This window comes from Colletotrichum acutatum (genome assembly GCF_030867785.1).
Source record: "Colletotrichum acutatum strain CBS 112980 chromosome Unknown BDZ83scaffold_88, whole genome shotgun sequence".
NCBI classification, from domain to species: Eukaryota; Fungi; Ascomycota; class Sordariomycetes; order Glomerellales; family Glomerellaceae; genus Colletotrichum; species Colletotrichum acutatum.
The window spans coordinates 978-23,889 of record NW_026849082.1 but is presented as its reverse complement, the minus strand read 5'-3'; the positions used below and the strand labels follow the sequence as shown (position 1 = coordinate 23,889).

At 51.9% G+C, this 22,912-nt stretch overlaps 8 protein-coding genes across 8 annotated transcripts; 4 read left to right on the top strand and 4 right to left on the bottom strand.

The window, feature by feature from the left end:
* Positions 1-1,234: 1,234 nt before the first annotated feature.
* BDZ83DRAFT_754820 (uncharacterized protein) lies at positions 1,235-1,863 on the bottom strand (the record flags this gene model as incomplete). The annotated part of the gene is made up of 2 exons (XM_060514532.1): positions 1,235-1,245; positions 1,314-1,863. 2 exons carry the CDS (start codon positions 1,861-1,863, stop codon positions 1,235-1,237), a joined length of 561 nt encoding a protein of 186 aa, XP_060361928.1.
* A 5,066-nt stretch (positions 1,864-6,929) lies between these two features.
* BDZ83DRAFT_441768 (uncharacterized protein) lies at positions 6,930-7,418 on the top strand. The gene has a single exon (XM_060503114.1). It carries the CDS (start codon positions 7,071-7,073, stop codon positions 7,317-7,319), a length of 249 nt encoding a protein of 82 aa, XP_060361927.1. The 5' UTR covers positions 6,930-7,070; the 3' UTR covers positions 7,320-7,418.
* A 2,963-nt stretch (positions 7,419-10,381) lies between these two features.
* BDZ83DRAFT_584301 (uncharacterized protein) lies at positions 10,382-11,812 on the bottom strand (the record flags this gene model as incomplete). Its single annotated transcript, XM_060505744.1, has 1 exon — positions 10,382-11,812. One exon carries the CDS (start codon positions 11,810-11,812, stop codon positions 10,382-10,384), a length of 1,431 nt encoding a protein of 476 aa, XP_060361926.1.
* A 727-nt stretch (positions 11,813-12,539) lies between these two features.
* Positions 12,540-13,811, bottom strand: BDZ83DRAFT_754817 (tryptophan synthase beta subunit-like PLP-dependent enzyme; the record flags this gene model as incomplete). Its single annotated transcript, XM_060514531.1, has 1 exon — positions 12,540-13,811. One exon carries the CDS (start codon positions 13,809-13,811, stop codon positions 12,540-12,542), a length of 1,272 nt encoding a protein of 423 aa, XP_060361925.1.
* Positions 13,812-14,339: 528 nt separating this feature from the next.
* BDZ83DRAFT_584239 (fungal-specific transcription factor domain-containing protein) lies at positions 14,340-16,536 on the top strand (the record flags this gene model as incomplete). Its single annotated transcript, XM_060505740.1, has 4 exons — positions 14,340-14,470; positions 14,543-15,254; positions 15,302-15,829; positions 15,892-16,536. Coding segments are annotated over 4 exons (2,016 nt in total), but the record flags the coding sequence as incomplete, so codon positions are not given.
* On the top strand, positions 16,420-17,757 carry BDZ83DRAFT_441639 (SGNH hydrolase-type esterase domain-containing protein). Its single transcript, XM_060503113.1, has 2 exons — positions 16,420-16,853; positions 16,932-17,757. The coding sequence occupies exons 1-2, from the start codon at positions 16,754-16,756 to the stop codon at positions 17,627-17,629; spliced, it is 798 nt and encodes a 265-aa protein (XP_060361923.1). The 5' UTR covers positions 16,420-16,753; the 3' UTR covers positions 17,630-17,757.
* A 150-nt stretch (positions 17,758-17,907) lies between these two features.
* Positions 17,908-19,104, bottom strand: BDZ83DRAFT_721777 (aminotransferase; the record flags this gene model as incomplete). The annotated part of the gene is made up of 2 exons (XM_060512411.1): positions 17,908-18,078; positions 18,130-19,104. The coding sequence occupies 2 exons, from the start codon at positions 19,102-19,104 to the stop codon at positions 17,908-17,910; spliced, it is 1,146 nt and encodes a 381-aa protein (XP_060361922.1).
* Positions 19,105-20,230: 1,126 nt separating this feature from the next.
* Positions 20,231-21,575, top strand: BDZ83DRAFT_784844 (uncharacterized protein; the record flags this gene model as incomplete). The annotated part of the gene is made up of 4 exons (XM_060515616.1): positions 20,231-20,242; positions 20,307-20,737; positions 20,982-21,118; positions 21,180-21,575. 4 exons carry the CDS (start codon positions 20,231-20,233, stop codon positions 21,275-21,277), a joined length of 678 nt encoding a protein of 225 aa, XP_060361921.1. The 3' UTR covers positions 21,278-21,575.
* Between the last annotated feature and the right edge of the window lie 1,337 nt (positions 21,576-22,912).

Here is a 22,912-nt window from a genome sequence, read left to right as displayed (position 1 = left end):
GCAATATGAAGCTCTATCCTGAGCATGATCTAGGATCCGACTGAGAGGATAGCTTTGATATACCCTTTCTGCCCTCTCCTTCCTCGTTTGAACGAGTTCTTGGTTTGCGCCGTCGCTATACAAAGCATGTTCATCAAGGACCTCGAAGACTGCTTGATGAGCAGGGCAGCCAGTACCGGCGGGACAACGGGCGCTAGGTCTTATATCGCGCAGTGAGACTGTGTGCGCTGCCTCTTCCCCCCCTATCTGGTGACCGAACCCTTTCTGCAACTTGCAACCGTAATCTGTGACTCTTTAACGGCCTTACTTTTCGTTCCTCGTCCCAACCTTACGTATTCGTGACCAAATACGTTAAAATTGTCGAGATAGCGTTTCGAGCACTTCAAGACACACCTCTAGGAAAGGAAGATGATACTCTGGATAGAGTAGAATAATCAAGCGAAGCGGGTTCCTGGTTTATTTTATAATTGACACCTTTTCATAACTATAATGTGAAACTCTTTAATCACCTCACTTCTCTATTCTCAAACCCTCCCCCACGTATCTGTGACTGGAAAATGTTGTTGAGATAGCGTGCTACGCACTTAAAGCATATTCATGGTAAAGAATGATGAAAATTCACATAGAGAAAAAGAATCAATAGATGCGGGCTCCTGGTTCATCTTAGAATTAATAACTTCCTCCTAACCCAGCGTAGAGTTCTTCAAAGATGTCACTTTTTTGTTCCTCACTACCTCCATACCGTATTTGTACCTAGACACGTTATTAAGGGGGCGCGCTGAGCACTTGAAGACACGACTCTAGCAAAAAGAAGCCTACCGTGAAAAAGATGGCTTTAAAATTACAAAGACCGAGCCGCTGATAGCTGATAAGATGGGAAATATGGTGAGTTTCGAATACATAGCCTCTTTGTAGTTAAGTTGTTTAAGGGGGGGTGGGACTTTGACGGAAGCGGACCCCAAGAGGGACATCTCTCATGTGACGGCTTCCAAGACATCAAGAGCGGCTGAGAGTATAGGAATCTTGAAGGTTCTTGAAGGCACATCAGGTATTATGGATGGGATACCAGAGTAGACTCGAGCGTATCGAGCAGCAGACCAAGTCATGAGCTTAGATTGAAACAAGATACCAATGGCTCAATATGCCTAAAGCCTTTTCCTATAAGACGTATGCTTTTGGCAGAATCTAGCGAGTGACAACATATCTTGGGCATATCCAGGGAAGTACCTACCTACTACCTTGCCCCTGAATGGGAGGGGTCAGCGGAACATCCTGCATACCAGCTGCAATCGCTTGAATCTGCGGCGTCTTACCTTGCTTCCTCTTTTTCTCCTCGCTGAACCGCGGAACACGGTCACCGCCATCCGCGACATCACCCTCCTCAACCCCGCCATTCAAATCCTCCTGCGAAGGCTCTTCAACCACAAAGACGTCCTCATCCTCACGCAGCCGTCCATTACCCGAAGCAGAGCCGACATCAGTTACACCAGAAGTTTGTTCCCCCTGCCAAGGCTCGAACCGCAACTGATTATGGCGCGGGTGCCGACCGTACTCCTTGATGTAAAAGTCGAGCGTCATCTGCAAGTTGCGACAGTCCTCGCGGATGAATTCGTGCTGGTTCTTAAGCGTCTTATGGACTTTTTCGAGCGTCTCAAAGTCGATGGCGAGGGAGCGGAAGGATTTCTTGTCGCGGGCGAGGCAGATGCGGAAGTGGACTGCGAGGTAGATTGCGAGGATGCAGATGGTTGAGACGGCGACGAGGCCTACTAGGAGGCGCTTGACCCCTACGCAGTTGACGCCACCGAAGTCGCCGTAGTCTTCGCAGGAAACGAGCATGTCTCTGAGGAGTTCGCCAGGAGGCATTTTTGGGGGTTGGTTCTGTGGATGATGTTAGCAGAGAGTGGGGTTGGAGTTGTACCTGATATGTTTATGTGAGTGTTTGTAGGCTGTTGGCTTTTGATGTCTGATATGCTTTAGAGTAGAGAAGAAGAAACAACAGCCGGTGAATCTCTGGACTTATAATGATTCTCTTCGAAGAATCCAGACTACTCGGGTCTGGTACCTCAGCCATAATTCATTGTTTCTGGAACACAAAATATGGAGATATTGAGTTTGAGTGAGTTTCTCCAGGGTCTTTGTGCGTCCCAGACATGATGTCTGACAAAGGAAGCTGTCAGACTTTGATCAGCATTGATTGGCTAAAAGATCTGTGACTGATGCATCCGCCTTTGACCAGGACACAAGAGAATCGAGAAGATCAAAGAGGTCATAGAACAACTGACCTTGAAAATGTATGGACATACTGACCAGTCACAAAGTGTCCACTGGAAGTAGCTTCATATCAGTTGGACTAGCGGAAACCAAGAAGCCTTCAAGGTTGGCAATAATACCTTGGCAAGGCTCCGAGGAAGCCTGCCTTGGCTTGGTGTTGACCGATCAACCGAAAGTGTAGTCACTAGGTACTCACAAGTACACAAAAGGTGTCGCGCAGCGAGGCGTTTGGCCGGCAGGATCTTGCATCCTGTTCTGGATCGATATATAGAATAGCGGTCTGAAGAAGCGCGGAGGAGCGGCAAGAATGTCACTTGCCGCAACACGATAGAAGCGAGGCGTAAGCTGCACCTGTCCCGTTTCGGATTCCGTGTGGCAGCAAGTTGGGTTGCTTTGTGAGTGACCCACTCACGAAAGTCACCAAACTGGAAAAGAATCCGGCAAGTGAAAGTGACTGAAGAGGCAGGGGTCGAGAGAGCCTGCGCGCCCGCTTCGAGTCGGCATATTGCGGCACAGCAGGGGAGCCTGACGGCGCACCCGTTCTCGCCGCTCCCGCCGGCGCATGCTGTGAGGGTTTCCCCCAGGGGCCGCGTCGTTTTACCGAGATGTTTGCTCGATCGCTCCGGCAATTGCCCTTGTATATAAGGGTGACACCAAAAAGTGCAGGTGCTCAGGGGTAAGCTCCTGAGGCTCAAGAAGATGACAACCGGTCAGATACTAGCTCGTCGTGACCTGGGCGTAGAAATTCATAATCAGGACCGAACGTGGTGCTGTCAACGTGATCAACACAGCCGCAAAGAAGATCAAGATTGCTGTTGCCTCTCTTGCCTCGCAATGTCTGGCAACTGGCTGTTCCAAGCCCGGAAAGCAGCGGTCAAACCCATGTGCGTCCCACGGCCGTCAAGAAAAAAGCAATGATGAAAGTGCAGATTTGGAAAAAGTAAACTGAGGCCCGCTATCGATCCATGAAGAACAAGCAACCTATACGGAAACGGTCGATTGCATATCGATCTGCAAAGATGGTGCCCGGTGAAAATGGCACTTTTCTTCGTCACTCACCGCCAGATGGCGTGCAAGATACGAGGCTGTCTTGGTTGCTGGGTTTCAAGATGTCCATGGCGGGCTTTGGACATGCTTCATGGATGTGGCGTGTTTCAAGTTCTAGGGCCTTTCAATTGGTAAAATTCGTGTATCTAGCTCGACAGCGGCCAAGATTTGGAGGGGCTATCTTTCGATGGGCTGGCGAGCCCAAGACCGGTCAGGGATGGTGGTTGCAGCCAGCATCAGGCAGGACCGGTGGGCGAAATTTTGGCGTGTTGGTACGGCCGCATGATGCACGGCCACCATCTAATAACCCAAGTCGCGGCGAAGAGGGGGGATTGAGAGAAGGAGACCATCATTTCGGGATACCTTGGTCTCCCGCGTCGTGCGGACACGTTCGCAGAAGGACTCTTTCGGGAGCCGGTTCGACTGCAGGAAGCGTTATCAGGTACGCCTGGTGAGTAAGTCGGCGCTGGATGGTTGAACATTTCCTCTCTTGCATTTGATGTAAAGCTGGTCCACTTGTGCGGTTGCTTGCATAACGGCGGGATGCGGTATTCCGTCCGCCCAGTTACTCGGGCTCGAACGGTACTTTAGAGGTGCCACTCAGCACGCGCGCAAGAACATGGAACATGTTGATGTTAAGCGATCATTACCAAGTCTGACATCCGGCGGCTGGGATTGTTCCGGCCAAAACAATATCAAGCTGACTTTCTGCCAATAACGTCAGCTACGAGCTAGATAGGAACATCTCGTCGATGTATCTTTACCACCAAGTCATGGCCAACCTGGGCGTGTCGCTAGGGCTGCACGAACCGATGCATTCCTGACACTAATCTCAAGTTCAGACGGCAGACCAGGCTCAGATGGCTGGACCTGCTCATCGAACACTCCAACGACGCATCTAAGCACCGAAGCAGAGGACCGATAGATGGCGGACAAAAGCGTAGTGTGTACGGCTTGCGCTGATGTGGGCGAGATGTCATGCATCATACCCTCCAGGCTTCTCTAGGGTTTCTCTCTTAGTTTCTACGGCAAGGTAGTGTCAACAAGGCGATGACAGGGCTTAGGGATTGAGTCAAGGACTCAGAGAAATTGTATGCCACGTGGCGCCGTGGCATCGCCGTCAAGGGTGTCGGGTTAAAAGGCGTCCTGTTGCGCACAGGGTTCGGATGTTTGCTGATGCTGGCAAGATTTACCTCCAGCTTGGTGTCAAAGGTCCGGGGGTGCTTGGAGAGGTGCCGTACGGATAGAGTGTGGAGTCAAGTCTAAATGTCAAAGCTCAGGAGCTGGCAGGGGGAGAGATGACAAGGTGAAGGAGATTACGACATTGCGAGTCCCTGGTCTTGCTAGGCCGGAGATATGCGTCTATACCTGAGGCACGCCGCACAAGACAACCTCAAGTACGTACTTTTGATGCTGATGAGAACATATTTACCTTGTAAGGTAGGTATCCATACGGATACCAGACGTACAATATGGAAATGACCAGGGTGAGGAAGGTCGCCGGGAGCTCGGCTGGGGTGACTCCATCCAGAAGAGAAGACAGAAGCTCATAACAGGGGTGGCCCTTGGAGAAAAAAAAAAAGACGCAGGGGATGGGACGTTTCCTGGATCTGACCTGACCTACGCCTTGAACCCCAAAATGGAACACTCACCACCACACCCCGTCCATTCCCCCACCCTGCTGCTCTTTCCATTTGGCACAGAATCCATCTGGCACGAATCCATCTGGCACGAATCCATCTGGCACGAATCCATCTGGTACCTCAGGTACCTGTCCGGCGTCACTCCAAAACTTGGAGTAAGGTAAGGCAGGTAGGAGGAAGCCGCTGACCCTGCCCTTTCCTGCCTCGAGTGGCACACGGAAGGTACTTACTCCTCATGGGCAGTCCGTCCTCACCGCCTTCCATCTGCTCGTATGGTTCCATCCGAGCCGGCATCGTCTCCGCCCTTTCCATCATCATGTCGCGGCTTCACCGGGCTTAGCCCTCAGCCCGCTGTACGGATACCTAGGTTATGTCACTTTTTCACACGCTATCACGGCCTTATCTCAACAAATTTGCCTGGCACTCGTCAGTCAAAGGTAGTGTGCTTTCTCCAAAGGCCGCTTCCGCCGCTACGGACACGGTTTACCACCCGGAGCGGCAACCCTGCCTCGATCCCTTCGACTAATCCCAACCACCTACAGCAGCTTCGGCTTGTTTCGAATCTAATCTGCTGATCGTGAGTTGTTCACTCCTTTGTATTTCTTTCCTAATGAAATGACGCTGTCTGCCCTGGCCATGTAGCTACAGGGGCCAAATTCGACCGCCAAACCTCGCTCTACCATCGCCCGTTCATTTCAGAGCCGGCATTTGCCTCCCGGCTTTGCCTCCAACAACGCCCGCCACAACTTGACGACTGCGGGCTGATCGGTTACCAGCCCGCTCCCCGCTGCTACCCGGGGTCCACGGACGAGATCAAGCAATTTATGGCGGTCTCTACGAGTGGCTGCCCGGGGCAGGAGAACAGTCACCCTCACCAAACGTCCTCCCACCAAGTTCTTCCAGAAGCATTCCACAGCCTTCTCAATCATTCCTAGTTATCGGCTACCCTCGATTACGCAGTGTGGCGCACGAGGTAGGCGATCGACCTCTTCGAAAGCTCACCGCTTCTCAGCATTGAGCGCCTTTGGCACCAAGCCTCCCGCACTGAAGGACTTCTTCACCACGTCTGCGCCCGATGCGCAGCAAGACGCATCTGGGTGTAAGGCTACCAGAAAATTGTCGCCCTTTCCCCCGCATTTCATCGAGCCCGCCCTGTTCTCTCCTTCAAGGATGTACTGAGCGTGAACTCAGGACAGTCTGGCCCATGAGGGTGACATTTCTGCAAGTGGAAGACAAGACATAAGCAAATCCCTGCAGTAGTCTGCCTGCAAGCTTCTCGGTCGCAGTCGCGACAAGAAAAGTTTTGGATCATCCCCATCCAATTTGGGGGCTTTTTCTAGGGTGGTCTTGTTGCTCTGCAGACACCTCACCACCGGTCAAGATACCACCTAATTACCTGCCAAGCACAATCTTCCACTTCCGGCTGACCTTTGCGTTACCTTCTCTCCTCATACTCCCAGCACCCTTTTTCTCACATCCGCACCACCCTTTCCCCCAAAGGTCTCTCCACCATGTCTTTCCCCTTTCAACAGCCTCCTAGAGGCAATGAGGCCTGTGTCTCACTCTGATGCATCCTACGGAATTGCACCTGTCATATTTGCCACTGCTTGACCATATTCGTTATGTACACGGCTCTGTTCCTGAATCTGTCCGACCGCTAAATCTGCAGGCAGGGAAACTGGATGCCAAGAGGCACATTGAATATCGAATCAAGTTTATTCTGGCAGTCAGGCATGAGGCCAAATGCCGGACTCAACAAATCAAGATACCTACAATTTCACAGGACGGAAACTTGGGTACCGGGCAAGTCGCCAAGTATCCTGGATAGTCGTCCATCATCCCACCTCCCCCTGCCTTTACTCTAGATGAACGACGTGTCCAAGCAGCCGTCACCCAGATCTCTCGGTACTCAGTGCCGCAGCCGCACTCTATGCCTTGGTCGCCGCCGCCCTTCGCCAATCTCTCATCAATCTCCCCCCCGCGTACTTTACGCCCTTTTGACCGCTTCCAAAAGGCGGCCAGATTTGGGCCGCCAGCAAGTCTCTTGTTCCTAGCAACACTTTCACCTTCACTTACTTAAACTCTATCATCCGCCACTGAACCTACAATATGAAATATACTCTATCGCTGTCTCTTCTCTCTTACTCTCTGAGTACCCTTCAAGAAGACTCCGACATCTCCTCATCGTCCGCCCAAAGTATACTTCACGTCTTAATTCTGAACGACCCCTCAGCTTCATCTCCGTCACTACGATTCATAATCATCACCGTCTCTGTACTTTTCGGTACCCTCTTTCCCTCCTTTAGAAACACACCACATCGTCATCATGCCCGCCAGCCACACATCCTCTCAGCATAACCATGCTGGAAGCTCGTAAGATACTGCTTCCATACTCCAACCGGCCCGAAGAAAATATCCTTTAGTCAGTGACTAACGTCTGGCGGCAGCAGTAGCAAGGCTGCTGAGAAGCATCCCTCCGACGGAAAAGCCTCCCGAGAAAGCCGTTTCGAAAGATTCATGAAGGATAACGAAGATAATCTATTTTCCCGCCTCCACGATGCCCAACCCATCTCTCAGAATCCCAAGTAAAAGCTCGGTCAATACCTCGCGAAACTCCCGTGAACGACTACGACCAAACACTCGTGCGCTCAAGCATACACCGCCACCATACACAGATCCCATGTACACTACAACCTGTCACCATATTTCCTTTTGGCTGGCCCAATCTCGTTGCCTTTTCATACGGCCCCTTGTAATAATGCCGTTGCTTGTTCCTTCATTTGTCAAGATTAGAGAGAATAACCCAGGGGCCTCAGTCTCTTTATCATTATGTAAGCAAGGAAGGATGTATCAATATCCAGTGTTCGCTAAAGGCATACCAAGGCTTGATGGAATTTCATGTATAAAACGCTTTGAAGGTTTTTTCATCTGAAAATAGACCCAATACCCCTTCTTTTCCAGATTCTGTCTGGCCCCCTCACGAGTCAACCGACCCTGTGCCAACGATCAAGACCCGGAGCCCACGACGACCCGTGAAGTGAAGTGCAATTTGCGATCAAGGAGGGCACCACACAAACAGACGGTCTTCGTATCGACTATGCTCTCGTATCTCACTTGCACGAACCGCCGCGCCAACGACGACTCATCATTACGCAAAGGCGGAAAAAGGCCCGATACGATGTTCCTTGGACATTGGTGACGCAAAGCGCGCGAGTGTCCACGAAAGACACGCGCGTCTCGACTGCTTAGTCCACGGAACAAGGCTCTTGCCAAGAGGAGCCGCGGGTCATTGGTCAGCTATCCGCGAAGCCGAACGGGAGGGCACGCGCGGCCCATTGTCCACATCCTGGTCCTGGTCCCCAACCAAACTTTGCTTTTACTTGGTCGAGTCAAAGTCCCGCACATTTGGGTGCTGCTTATCGATCTGCCCTTGGTACCATTCCAAACAACTACCGGACCAGTACTTCACTTTGCTCAATCCTAGGTAGACCTTCTGTCCCCCCACGACTCTTCTCCCACTACGAAGAGTAGGCAGTGGGCATCCTAGGCCGGAGAATGGAGATTGGCATTAACGTTTACAAGGTAGGTAGGTACCCAGACCTTGCACGATTTTCCCCACTGAACCCCGCGACGATGCTAATTGCTAGTGGGCCGCATACCTGGAAGGCGCTATCCCTGCACGCCCTACAGGGCGAGGAGAACTCGGCCGAACAAGGGCCGATGACATCGCTGGCCATTCACGCTCTCAGGAATGAGAGATTCAGAGACATTGTGATGAGTCCAAAAAAGCATTTCGTGGCCTTTAGCCTGCATGGTACTCTCTCCAGTTGAACATTAGGCCCGAGACGCAGCCGTTTGGAATGTAGCCAGCCAGTGCGCTTTCACGGTTGGTCCCCCGCGACTCAGGCGAACCGGCACTTTGTCAAGCGAAACAGAATCCCAGCACTTTTGATTTGTTCAGATCTTGGTTTCAGGGGGAAGCACGTAGATCTATCTGCTGCTCCCTCGGCACGATTTTAATCGGGACAATCCAATGACCGACCGCGCGATGATGATTCGCTCCTAGTTCTGACAAAGCAGAGCCGCTGACGCTGGTAGGAGGCGCAACATCCATGTCTGGCTGAATGCACGATTCGGGATACGACAGGACCCAATATTTGATTTGCCTAGATATCTGGTTGCCTCGCGTCCGGGTGAGCCGGGCCTGGGGGTTTCGTGGTACGCCAGGTAGCCCGCGTCCCCCGGGAATCTCTGCCATTATCGGGAGCGGGCCGTTGACATTCATGCGAGCAACGGCGCCGTTTGCCCCCGTCTGTGGGTCTGCACGGACAACGGATGGAAACGGTGCAGCCACAGCCGTCGTCTGTTTCCGAGACTTTGGGATGGAGGGTGGTTTTTTCTGCCCTTGTTTTGTGGATTGACGTGGCCTTAGTTGGAGGCTCGCTAGTCGCTTCAAAAAACGTCGTTCATTGAGTTAATTGAGTTTAGAGCGCCACAAGTGCAGGCTTTGAAACGACGTCAATCTTGTCTCGACCCCGCGATCATGTTCCCTTGGGTTCCTAAGTTGATACTTATTCTCGCATCTCGTAGTGTTTAAGAGAAGCGTGTAGTCAAAAATTGAGTGTCCTCGGTGGGTGCTCGAATATTGTATAACCCCATCCGACCGAGCCTTCCTACGGTGTCACATAGTACCGGCCGTGGATCTAAGTGAAGCCGATCCTAGCAGCGGATTTCCGCTCATCAATCTCCCTCATAAACGAAACAAGCAGGCCCTAAACCTCCTTCTTGTCTTGAAGAAAACATTTGGGAAAATCAAAAGAAAACGAAGGTGGGGCTGGTGACAACTTACTCGATACTTCACACCCCTATTCGGATTCGAACAGCGCGGCCACTCGGACCAGCACTGACTTCATTGGAGTGCTCGTTTGTAAAAATTCCGCGTCAGGGTTGCAAACACCCGGCCAAATGGGCCGGATGGACATCGAATGTCAAATCTAAACGCCTTTTCGGTTCCGTACTACCGCTAGCCCAAATTCCGACGTGATCCCGGGGACCGGCACAGAGATCGCCGAGCTTAAGATGAACTATTCAGGACCTAGACCTAGAATTACTATACTACCTTACTTTACCTTACTTTACCTGACTTTATAGATACCTCCCGTAGGCTTACTGCTACCTTATTTAGTATGGCCCACGGTAGTATATAAGACTGACTGGCTAACTGGCTAGTCCTTATCAGCCTGCTCTCCACCCATCCACGATTCCACACACACATATACGCAAACCGCTGGAGATCGTGGCCCCGATCGTATACGTAGAGTAGACATGAGCAAGCCAGTCAGATTGTTGATAAAGTCCGGTTGGCTATCCTGACCAGTCCGTAATTTCGGTACACCCTCTATTTCAGCTGCTCAACAAGGTCACGCTGCGGTCATCCCCAGCTTCTCCGCCACGGCCTTTAGGCTCTGTTTCTGGATGAGAGCGTACCAGTTTTGAATATCTACTGGCTTCTCCTCCAGTGCTTCCACGAAACCGGACAGATCTGGTTTGGGATGTTTCATCTGCAGCGGTCGTCTATCTTTGTCTCGAGACTGAATGTTGGACTGGAAAATCCCAGCCGCCGAAAATGGGAGGAAATCTTCATAAGTGATCGGGCGTGCTTCTACAACACCCTGTGAGATGAGGCGCTCAAGAGTGAGTTCATCGAGTTGCTGCCCGGCCTCGTTCAGGGACATTTTCCTGACGCAGACATATTCGCAATGTATCAGTCCCTCTTTCCTCAAATCAGTCCAAGTATCAGGAAATTGCTTGAAGACATCTTCTGCGAGCCCACCAGCCTCGTCAGGGCCAGCATTCGCCGCCATTTCCATGGTTTCTTGCAGTAGTCGTTCGTAAAGTACCTGTCCCCGTTCTGTGACCGCGGCGCCCCGCTCCTCAACCTCCCCGAAACGAGCCGTATGGCTGGCCTTGATCAGTCCGGGCCCAGTGTCAGAAGCCGAGACCAGACCGGGACCGTCGCTTCTTCTGAAATGGACATATTCTTCAAGGGCCAGAAAACTGGTCTGGCGCAGGAGAATGGGGCACTGGCGAATGGGCGGCCCTTCGATGCGTGCCTTGACAGCCATGCCGGCCTCCCTCATAGCAGCCTGAACAGCCGAAATGTCCAAGGTTCGAGGGGTGAGGTGGTTGATGTGCGCGCTCTGGAAAGATGCAATATCGGCCAAAATAAGATGCTCGGCCTTCAAAATGTTAAACTGGTCGAACGTGGCGGCAGCCACCGCCTGCCAACTGAAAGTTCGCAAGGCCTCTGGAACGAAAATGGCACCCTGCTCTTCTGTGAGCCTACCATTCTGTGTCTCGGCAGTGTCTAGAACTTCAAGGAGCTTGGCGGTGAATATGTTTCTTTTCTGGAGCAGTTCCCACGATAGCTGGCGTGCATCTTCGTCGGCGAGGAGATCTGGACGAAGCAGGGTAGTGAAGACTCGGAACGGGTTCCGATGAAGGCTCTGTACGCTCGTAGGGCGAAAGCATGTGGCATGCATCGGCAAGCCGGCGACGGATAAATCGTAGTACCCAACCGGGTGCATCCCCAGAATCGCAAAAATACGCTTTACTGTCCGGAGCTCGTGGGGTGTGCCTAGCCTAATGGCACCGTGACGTTCAAGCGTGAGCCTTTCTGCACTTGCCCTGATAGCGATTGTGTCGACGGTGAGGTCTTTCTCTTTGTTGCGGAGGACATCTTGGTTGACATGGCGCACAATATCGAGTAAGTTTCCATACAGCGGCACTTCTTGCTGATACATCGTCGACATTGCCATCGCGAATTCGGTCCTCAAATCATCAGGGTCCATAAAGTCAGCCGCGCCAGCCGGGGGTTGGCCCATCGTTTGTTGAGTGTTGACGGCGGATTTCATGACTAGATGCGAGTCGTTGATCCCTCTCATAGAAGCATTGATGGCGGCGATGTTTAATGCGATATTGTTGTGGCCTCATTAAATCTTCAGACGACGGATTTTGCTCTGCATGTACCCAACAGGCTTCGGTCACAAGAAAAGCGCCAACAGCGTCGCAGAATGGCCACGACCGTCATTTCTGAATAGATCGACTCATGTTATCATGATGCGGCGTTGATAGTTGGTGTAAATGCTCTTGTCCAGCGGCGCTACTTCTTTCCACCGAGGTTTGGCGCTCGGTGAAACGCTCCTTGACCGGAGCGGAGCAACCGGTCGTATTGACTCACATCGGACTTCCTGGCCAATCCCGGTCTTGGCGCTCGGCAACGCACTCCTCTGCCGAACGGGCTCCCAGTCTGTGAATCGTCGGGCAGCAGGTCTATCCCAACCTGAGAATAGTATAGCAAATTTTCAGCATGGCCAAGGCTTCAAATTTCCGAATAACTTTTTGGGGGCCGATGCAAAAATCGAGCTCTGGGTTAATCCTAATAGACATGGTTTTCTGAAGTTGGTTTGTAAAGGATTAAGCCAATACTGGGTATTTCCTACTCATAACACAGGACGCGACTTTGCAAGTTTTGGGATATTGACTGGACGAGGCTCGTCCAAGTATGTGAGCTTGCTCTTATTTGTGAAGCTGCAAAAATGTATCTTGTGCCTTGAAAACATCTTCAGGCGACTTGCCCACGAGATCCTTATAGATTGAAGAATCTGTTGCTCCTTCTAAACCAAAGATCACGCACTGGCTGTGCGCATCAAGACCCAGCTTTTCGCGAAAAGCCTCATTACTGCCCGCCTTGAGGAGGACACCCATGGTCGCGGCTGATGACTCTCCACAAACGATAGGAATGTCACCATGCTTGCCTTCCGCCAAGGCTATCATTCCATCCACCGCAACGCGGTCAGGAACAGCAATAAAATCACTAGTAAGCCACTCAAGAATCTTCCAGGCAGCAGGAGACGGGCCTCGGCATGCGAGCCCGGCCATCAATGTTCTCAGACTGTTGTGACTCGGACGCAACTCTCCGGCCTTGGCACATTGAAGCAGGCAGTCTGCCTCGGTCGGTTCGATAACGATACAACGCGGAAACGTATTCGAGTTATTTGACGCAGCAGCTTGGTTGAAATGTTTGTAGAAACCCAGAAAGATAGCTGCCGCAATACTGCCCACCCCGCCACACACAACAACGTGGGTTATATCCTGGATGCTTGGCAACATCTCGAGCGCCTCTTCAACAACCACCATATATGCGTTCATGACGTCCTGGGGAATGCCGTGATCGAAATCAGTCCAAGAAGTGCTGCTAACAAAGTGCCACCCATTGATTCGCGCATCCTCTTTGGCTCGGCTCACAGACTCGTCGTATTCTCCGTCGATTCGAATGACAATAGCGCCGAGATCCATCATCCTCTTGGCACGCCCGGGACTGACATGGCCGTGGATGTAGTCAACGCAGCGGCAGCCAAAGGCTTTGGCGCCGTATGCAAGTCCTCGCCCCTGATTACCGTCTGTAGCCACACAGACAGTCACTTGTTGCGTGATATGATGATATTTGCTTGTACGAAGCTCGGCTGACAACGGATAAACGCCGGTCTGACGGTGTACCTCATCGGCGAGGATCCGATACACCGCGAAGGGTGCACCCAGAGCCTTGAAAGAGCCCATGTCAGTACCGAACCGTCTGCTCTCATCTTTGATGAAGATGTTGCCAAGACCAAGCGCTTGAGCGAGGTGGGGCAGGTCTCTAAGTGGCTGAGGCCGATATTCGGGCCACGTCTGGATTTCTTTCACGGCAGGGCCCCAATTACTGAGATTCTGGACGCAAGGGGCGGCGGTCTTTAAAGCAGCCTCGGACAGCTGGCGGTCGTTGTGTTGATGAGAGTAGTCGATGGTCATGGTGTAAAAGCTGGGTTTAGAAAAGCAAAACATGCGACGTCACGTACAGACACTTGCCACAATTTGGTTATTTCCTATGAGGAGGCTTCACTCTTATACCTCCCACCTTGGAGTTTTTAACCGAATTCTCTCAAGTACGTCTATCGTGGGAAAGAATACTGTCCTAGAGTTGGTTATTGCTCTCTCTTCGGCCAAGCTAGTAGTTCCTTCGGCAAAGTGTTCAACCTCCGAAATCCTCTGCCCTAAGAATTATGGAGCAACTTTCCGGCAGATCGTAGTTTCACCGAGCACACGAACAAAGCAATCTGTAGGGGACTTAGATGTCATCCTCTTTCCCGATTATACCAAGCAACATTAGCATCAGCAGGCGAAATGCAGAGAACTCCAGAATCAATCTCTACCGGCAGTGCTACTAGAAGTATCCGCAGCGCTCTGCTCGCTGGAAAAAACACCGCGTGAGTCCTTCATGGGCGATACCAAGCGACCCAATGTCAGTAAAAGAGGCCCCCAACTGCTCACTGCTTCCATAGTTGTCATCGATGCCACGAAAGGAAGGTGAAGTGTAGCGGCGGCCGTCCGTGTCAGAATTGCCAACAGTCTGACAAAGCGAACGAGTGCTCGTTTCCGCAAAGGAATAGGACTGTAAAGGTCCCGCAAAGGTGAGCCGACATCCCTTCTACAAGACCGCATTTCATTGCTATGTCTCTGTTGCTAATGGTTCGTTAATCAAGTTTACTTGATGAACTATTCCAGGAGATTGATAGACTGAAGCGGCAGAGTACATCTCGGCCACATTCAGACGCCCGCACAGCGGAAAACGATGAGCCCCACGACACAAATACTCCCGAAGGAAGTGCCGTACAATCACTTCAGTCTCCCCTAGACCTTCAGCCAGAATCATCTGCAGAGTCCGCGGGAAACGAAACAAGTCCAGCAATCAGTATCGATCCATGGTTCGACAGTTTGAATGTCTTCAGAAGCCCTGTCCTCATCGGCGAGGCTGCCGACGCCGCTTTCGCAACTCGATTTCGCCAGGTCATCACGGACCCGTCAGCTCCCGAGCCTATCCACCTCATACGACTGACTTATGCCTCCAACGAGTCCATGATGTCGCTGGCTCATGTCAACACAACATGGCCTGGGCCTTCTCGCGCCAAGTTCCTGCTTGAGGCTGCCATGAAGTATATTGGGCGTTCATATCACATAGTGGAAGCACAAGCAATTACAGAAAGTTGGAAGCAGAATACTCATGACGCGAGCCCGGAAGCCATAGCCCTTCGTTGTAGAACTTGGGCCTTGTTTGCTATCGGGGAGCTCTACATCTCCAAATCCACCAGTGTCCACGGTTTCCCTGGAATGGCATACTTTGCGCAAGCATCCAAAGCTTTAGGATACCTTGATGAGCGCCCCGAAGTCGAAACCGTCGAGCTTTATCTTCTTTTGGTAAGTCTTTCCTGCGAAGCGTCCAGCGGCGACTAACCTTTAGACAGTCTTTCTACTCCATGGCTCTAAACCGACGATATAGTGCGTACGTCTTTGCGGGCACTGCCGTCCGTGTCGCTGTTGTCATCGGTCTACACCTCAACATCCCGGAGTCTCAATTGCCAGACCCCATGGTTCGCCGACATCGGAAAAGCCTCTTTTGGACTGCATATATCATAGACCGACTCTATGCTGCGAACCTAAATCACCCGCCGGCAATTCAAGATGATGACATTGGCGTTGACCTACCTTGCGAGCCATCTACTTCGAGCTCGGCCGATAGCCGTGGTGACTCTGATTACCATGTTGCCGATATCAGACTAGCTGGTCTACTTACTTCCATAATCCGGTCTGTCTACAGCGTCCGAACGCAAGCCGAAGGTACATGCGCAAACCTCTCAAGCCGCGTACAAGGCTGTCTCAAAGATCTACAATCCTGGTTTGAAATCTTACCTCGGCCGTTACAAATAGGAGATAAATCTCTGAACGAGCCTCATGATCATAAAGTTGTCTCTCTCCATCTGCGTTTCTATCAGGTTAGCCACTATCACCAATCAGGTGTTCTCTACGGTACCTCCAAGAAGCTGATCTTCACTAGTGTGTGATTTTAGCTACTCGACCACTTTTGCTGCACGCTTTGCGAATTCAGGTTGCCAGCTCGCGTGCTGGATCGTCTCCAGCAACATCCAGCATCCCTGCCGAAGCGACAGCACTGTCAAAGGCATGCATACGGTGCGCTCATCAGTCTACAAGACTACTCACGCGAGCATGGATCGATGGAATCTTTGTGACTTTTGATTGCTTCTTCACACAACACCTCTTCTCGTCATTGACGATCCTCGCCATTTCGAGTCTCTTGGATGGGATAGGTAGTCGTCATGATCGAGATGTTTATGAGGAGGCGTGTCGTCTCCTCGACCAACTAAAAATGGCTGGGAACATGGTGGCCCAGGAATATAGTCGCCATGTTGAAGTCATGGAGTCAACGATGTTGTCGAACCTAAAAGCACATACCCAATCCCAATCAGATGGAGTAGCGGACCCTTGCGACGATACTCTCACCCAGGAAATTGATCAAAACTTAGCTGATGGGGTAGTCCCAGCAGCTGGTATACCTTGGCCAGAGCCTTCGTTGCAAGAGCTGCTGTCCCAACCAGTGCTAGATGTTCACTTCTTGGAGGCTGCTGTTCGAGGAGAGCACTCGCAAGGGATTCATTGGCCAGATGTGTATGTAGATAGGTGAGACCTCAGAAGTCGCGACAAGTTTCCGGCCGCTAAGCTCCACACCGAGATAAATCATATTCGGCTAAAGACAGCTTGCCCGACCTCCGTGTACCACTCTTTTCTCTCGCTAGTACGAGATAACGATGTCCGCCATTTTCGTTTCCCTTTTTCCCGCGTTTTTGCTTTCTGCATTGCTTGCTTGGTTCTTCTGTTAAGACCATATTCCCATATTCTCAATGCCGCGCAACTTCGGACGCAAAGTAAACGTCGGCTACTTTTCGCAAGCCGCCAAATGCGGTTTCCACCTCCAGAAGGCCGCATACTGCACCAAACCCAGTATGTATGCCTTCACTCCTAGTCCCATCCTAGACTCGGGGCCATTTTGATATCCCCTAAATAACTCGAATATTGTAGGTCAAACTGACATCCTTCTTTCAGAACTTACCTTGACAGCCGAATGTGGATCTGTGCTTCGATTAATGCCATTGGGGGGCTCAGTCACACACGGCGTCGGCTCTTCTGACCAGAGCGGGTATCGGAAGAAACTCTCTGAATTACTGCACGGCTGCGGCTATAATGTCTGCATGGTTGGATCCCGTAAATCCGGCACCCATTTTAACAACGAACATGAAGGCTGGCGGGGGTATAGGATCGACCAAATCGAGGCCAGGGCGAGGCTATCAGCAGCAAAGTTGTTGCCGCATGTCTTTACTGTGAACGCTGGATCCAACGATTGTTTACAAGGATACAAGTTGACAGAAGCACGACATCGCCTTGGTCACCTCTTGGACACCCTCTGGGTTGCATCGCCTGGCTCAACCATTATTCTCTCAAGCCTACTGGTCAACCAGAACGAGGCCGTGCAGCAGCGGGTTGAGGACTTCAATAGTGAGACAGAGAGACTAGCATGCCTTTTGACTCTTGAAGGCAGGAAAATTGTTTTCGTTGACTTGCAAAGCAACGACGGGCCCGCCATGGAAGATTTGGTGGCGGATGGGACACATCCGAATGATGCAGGATATGAAAAAATGGCCTGGAAATGGCTAGGGGGCTTTCGGATGGCTTTAAAAAGAGGTTTCTTGCCCCCCGCCAGCAAGTCCCAGATAAGCTGAGTAGAGAATATTGGAAATGGGTTATTCACTACAAGAGAGCACCTATTGCATTCTGTCGGTCCAGAGTCGAGCAGTCGAGGAGTGTTGACTCTTGATTTTAATTGACAGAGTTGCGCATGTCTGTTCTCTCTAAGGTATTTGACGTAACTTGACAACAAAGATGGTGAGACTGATGCTAGCCAGCAACCCTTACGTGGAGCCTACCCCATGTATTGTATGTTGGTCCTATCTGGCTAGCCTAGTGCGAATTGCCCCATCAGGACTCCCAACTTTCTCGTTCAAGAAGTAGAGACAATCGTAGCCCATGGATGCTCAGTATCGCCGTACATGATCTCGGTGAGCCATTCTTTAAGAGTGGTAGTGATCTTCGCTCCCTTACCGGCGTCACCCATTGGCACACTGATATCATGCCCGCGATGGTGAATATGGGAAACCGCTGCGATGAAGTACTAAATTCGTCAGCGCGGGATCGAGTATTACGGTGATTGGTAAGTACTCACAGCAGTACCTGCGGCAAACGACTCCAATAGACGACCTTCAGCCGCGGCCTCCATGATTTCAGTGACTGTGAACTTGCGCTCTGACACTTCAATTTCCTCGCCAAGTCTTTCTCTCGCAAGTTCAAGGCAACTTCGTCTTGTAACTCCATCGAGGATTGTCTTATCATCCAGGGGTGCGGTAATGAGCTCCGTCTTGCCATCCTTGCGAACCCATACAACGAAGAAGTTGCACCCACCAGCTTCAGTGCATTCCCCATCTTCTCCGTAGAGCCACAAGACTTGATGATATCCTCTAGAAGCAGCTTCCTGTAGAACCAAGACCGAAGGCCCATAGTTCGCTCCGATCTTTGCGTACCCAAAGCCACCGACCCAGGCCCGAACAGCGTCTTTCGGAGACGAGTACAGTCGCATACCCCCTGGTGGTACATCGAGACGAGGCATATAAGCCAGAACGATAAACAGCATGGCTTCCTTTGGCGCTTGGACGCCCAGCTGAGGCGAAGTGCCAATGATCGTGGGACGAACGTAAAGAAAGCCGCCAGCCTGTTCCTCAGGGAGCCAGCGGCCAGCATCCACTGCCAACAGGCCGAGAACAAGTTTTTTGACCTCTCCAGGTTCGAACGTAGGGAGAGAGATCCTGGCGGCTGAGCTTCGTAGACGAGCAACGTTATGCTCGATACGAAAAACTCTGAGCTTGCCGTCGTGGCCTCTGTAGGCCTTCAGGCCTTCGAAGCACTCAGTGGCGTAATGAAGGCAGGACGCGGTTGGGAGTAGGTTAAGCGGACCATAGGGTTTCAACTCAGGTTTCGACCATCCGATGCCATACTTCCATGACGCAACAACCATATGATCTGTGCATATGCTCTGATCCGAAGATAGAATTGTGGCTTCGCTGGGAACAGGCTGCGGACTGCTCGTGAGGTTGTACGATAGTTGGCAGGCCCGTAGTGGATGTTCGGCGAGGTCAGAGGCCATATTGAGCGGAAAGAAGCTTGCTTGTGATAAGTGCTACAGTATAGAGTCTAGAGGAGGGCAAAACTAAGCCTTCCGCCTGGCGTTCGACACCGTTTGAAATGACTGGTAGAAGTAGAAGTCTGGTAGCAATTGAAGGGGAAAAATCCGCCATAAATGGCCAGGGCCGACACAAGACGCGGGAAGACGAGATCGCCCTCATTGCTCCTGGCCGCGTGGATAATGGAGCATTGTGGGGAGATTCAATACAGGCTGGGAGGGGTGGATGGTGTTGACTCGGTGAATATTCACGGCGCCGACATAAAGAAAATCATAGCTTCGGCCTCGACGCGATCGGCCGTTATCGACTAAGCACGGAACAATGTGTTTTTCTGACTCGTGAAAGACATTCTATGTGGATATTGGCCACGTTTGAGTGCAGTCGTAACTGGAATCACAATGCTGTAATCACCAGCGTGTGTGCGTATCTGCCCCAGCATCCTCTCCAGCCTCCGTTTCCCTCGGCAGGCTCCCCGGCGATCTCAAGTATCCACGACTGTTCTCATCTCAGGCACGACGTCACACTACTCGAAGCCTCTCTTTTACTGTCTTTCTTGTCTTTAACCTCGCCAGCAACAACCGCCATGAGAACTCATTTAAGCTGCTGCCTGTCCGCCATGATCTATTTAGCGCTATATCGAGATACGGAGGAAGGAAAAGTGTCAAACACCCAGACACGCGACATGGGCCAGCTTGTTGATCCGCACAGACGATGTCAATGCCACAGCTTCCTTAATCTCAACAGGCACCCGCAGATGCCCCCTTACTTGCGATGTTGATAAGAAGCTGTCCATCGCTTCCCAAACAGCCCTATTGTTTCTTTCGTCTTGTGCAATCCGGCCGTATCGCTCAATGCTTATTCCTTTTTTTGAATCAAGCCCTAGAGGCCTTATCCATTCTTTGAGGCAACTGCTTTTCATTCACTCCTTTTCCAGACCTTGTGCGCGATATTCCTACCTTAGTGAGCCACTCACAACAGATAGTCGTCGTCAAGAAATCATCAAGATACAATGAAGATCTCGCTTAGTCTTGGTTCGGCGCTGGCCGCCATTGGCATCGTCGAGGGGCACATTGCTGCTTGGCCGATGGCATGTATTGCCGAGTGAATCTATGCCTCGAACCACAGCCCTTCGTGGTAAGCATAATGCTAAAGAAGCCGATGACAGGGCGGGAGCAATACCGCAATAGACGATTCCAACACCAACCTTGTAGTTAACTCGCTCTACCGTCTCCCGAAAAACAAGTGGTGGATGCAAGCCGACCGCGGATGCGATAAGGTGCCCCCTCCAGCGGGCCAGTCCCTCAATCTACCCGCCCGGGGCAAGCTAACCGTCGATCTCGGAGCCAACCGCGGCAGCACGAGCTTTTCCTACGGCGGCAAGACCGTGACGCAGTGGTCGGACTGCAGCGAACACTCAGAAGATTGGCACGCGCCCGGGCCGGGCAAGTGTCTCGTCGATAACCCGGACGGGAAGGGAGTGGCGATGCACACGCAGAACTACACCACCACGGCAGGCACAGCATGTGCCATCAGCTATCAGTCGGATATCAAGAAGGTGACGATGAAGAACCTGGTCATGTTTGTGGTTGTCGAGCAGTACGTCCGGCCTGTGTGATGCGAAAGGTCAGCAACTGACTGTGGTCGAAAAAAGCACACCGTGGAAACGCCTGACTTCGTAACAAGTCCCGGACTTGCCTGCCTGCCCGGTGGGAGGTTGACACTGCGCCTGGCACTGGGTTCCAGATGGATGTAAGATCACCCTCGCTTGTGGCCTCGCTTGGCGCATTTGACTGACTCGTTCATGCACGATCGGAGAGGAAGATACTGACAAGCCAAAAAGGTACATGGAAAACTTCAGATGCAATGTTACCAGCGCCGTGTCTCCGAAGCAACTGGGCATCGCTAAGCCGCCCGTCGCTTGCCGAGACGATTCGAAGAAGTGTGTCGCTGGACCAAAGCAAATGATTGCTTGGAATCGTGAGTTGTCGAATGGCGATGACGCCCCTTTCCACGAGTCCAAGTGCTGACGTTCTCGTAGAAGCCGAAGGAAACAACGTGCCGGATGTCGGCTATAGCCCCGGATACAACGCCAGAATGGGCTTCAAGCCAGGTGCACAGAATGACATTTTTGTCTAGAGCGCATCGTCGGAACTTCACCTCCAGGCTCCAGCCAACCGTCTGCAAGGTTCCCGATGCGGATACGCACACCTTGACCGAGAGCGCTAGCGATAGTCACCGGTGACATGGGGTCTGGCCAGAGCAGTTTTGCGTAGTGAACTTTTTCCCATTTTCTGTACATATTGCTGCTCGTAAGCGAAGAAAAGAATTCACAAATGTCATTTCCTTTACCGGTGGAAAGTAGCGTCGACTACTTCACACACCGCCGAGCGCTCTTTCGCCAAAAGTTGCCTGGACTGATGCGAGGCTTCGAGTAGGAACCCCTGATGAGTGTTTGCGGGGGGATCATCATGAAGCGACATGTCGGAGGCATGACCGGATCTGAAAACTGATATCGTGAAATGAACTTGTCATCTTATTTGCAGCTCGGTCCTTTCAAATATAGTACGGCCGTACCCCTGCGAGGAAACATGGCCGAGCACAAAGCCTGAAGCGCATCATCTTGTTGCAGTCGAATAGGTGCAACATGCACAAAGCTGTGCCACACCAGCGACAAGAATGCTGCTACACCGACATGCGACCTCTCACCGTGCAAGGTGCGATGGCAAACGACGTGGGGACGGCTTGACGAACGACTCGAAATATTTCGGATGTGTGGGGGGCCCAAGCATTTCCTGTCATCTGAAGTCAATGAGGGGTATTGCTTGTCACGCTCGACGTCATGACGTGAGACCATAGCTTTGACGGCGCGGGAACGGATGAAGTCTAAACGCTTAAGCCAACTCCAAAGGCTCATAGCCTCCAAATTGCTAGTAAGCCTTTCGCGCCGGCTTCAGGCCCGGACCTGGCTCACCGAAGGACCCTCCGGCTTGTCACACTCGGCATCTTCGAGCAAGATCGATTTAATAACACCATCAGCGTCGTCTCAGGCTCTCGGGTGGCACACGGGGAGTTTGGATGCAGCAGCCGGCGGTGGCACGTCGCTCCACGCGCCCAATCCTCTGAAGGGCACAAACAAGGCGGAGTCTGTAATGAGTATGGGGTGCCGACTTGCACCACCCAAAATTCATCATTACTTCCAGGAGGCCTTAGTCTTCCTCCTTCTGTCGCTTGTTCGTAGTATGCATGTACTAGGAGGTGTGATACAGCTCGATGCGTTAGTCGCGATGTAATAACCAGCCTGTCGATCGGGAGGCGGAAGCAGGGCCTCATGTTCGAAGGAGGCGGCGTCTCGATATCTCCCATTACAGACGGGGGTCGGCGGAAAGCTAGTCATTCTTGGCCTCATGTCGCGCTCGCCAATAGGGACGCATCCGTCTAACGCGGATGCAGCGCAAGACTACCTGAGTTTGGGGTTGGTGTTTATCCCGAATCCGATGTGTACATCCTTGGAGTCAACTGATAAAGCTGTTCTTCTACCTCCGCAATCCCGAAAAAGGCAAGTGGATGTGTGGCGACAGCATCCTGGGGCAAAACAACGTGGCCCCGGCATGGGCCGTTCCACTGGCGCAGGTTCCTTGTTGACCGCTAAGCCAGACTCGATTGAGTTGGCACGTTAAAGGGTTTATGTGACTGCGGGACCTGGTTATCTCTGAGAGAATAGCACCCCAGTGGGTCGTTGAGTGTCCGGCATGCTGGTGCCGGATGCACGCC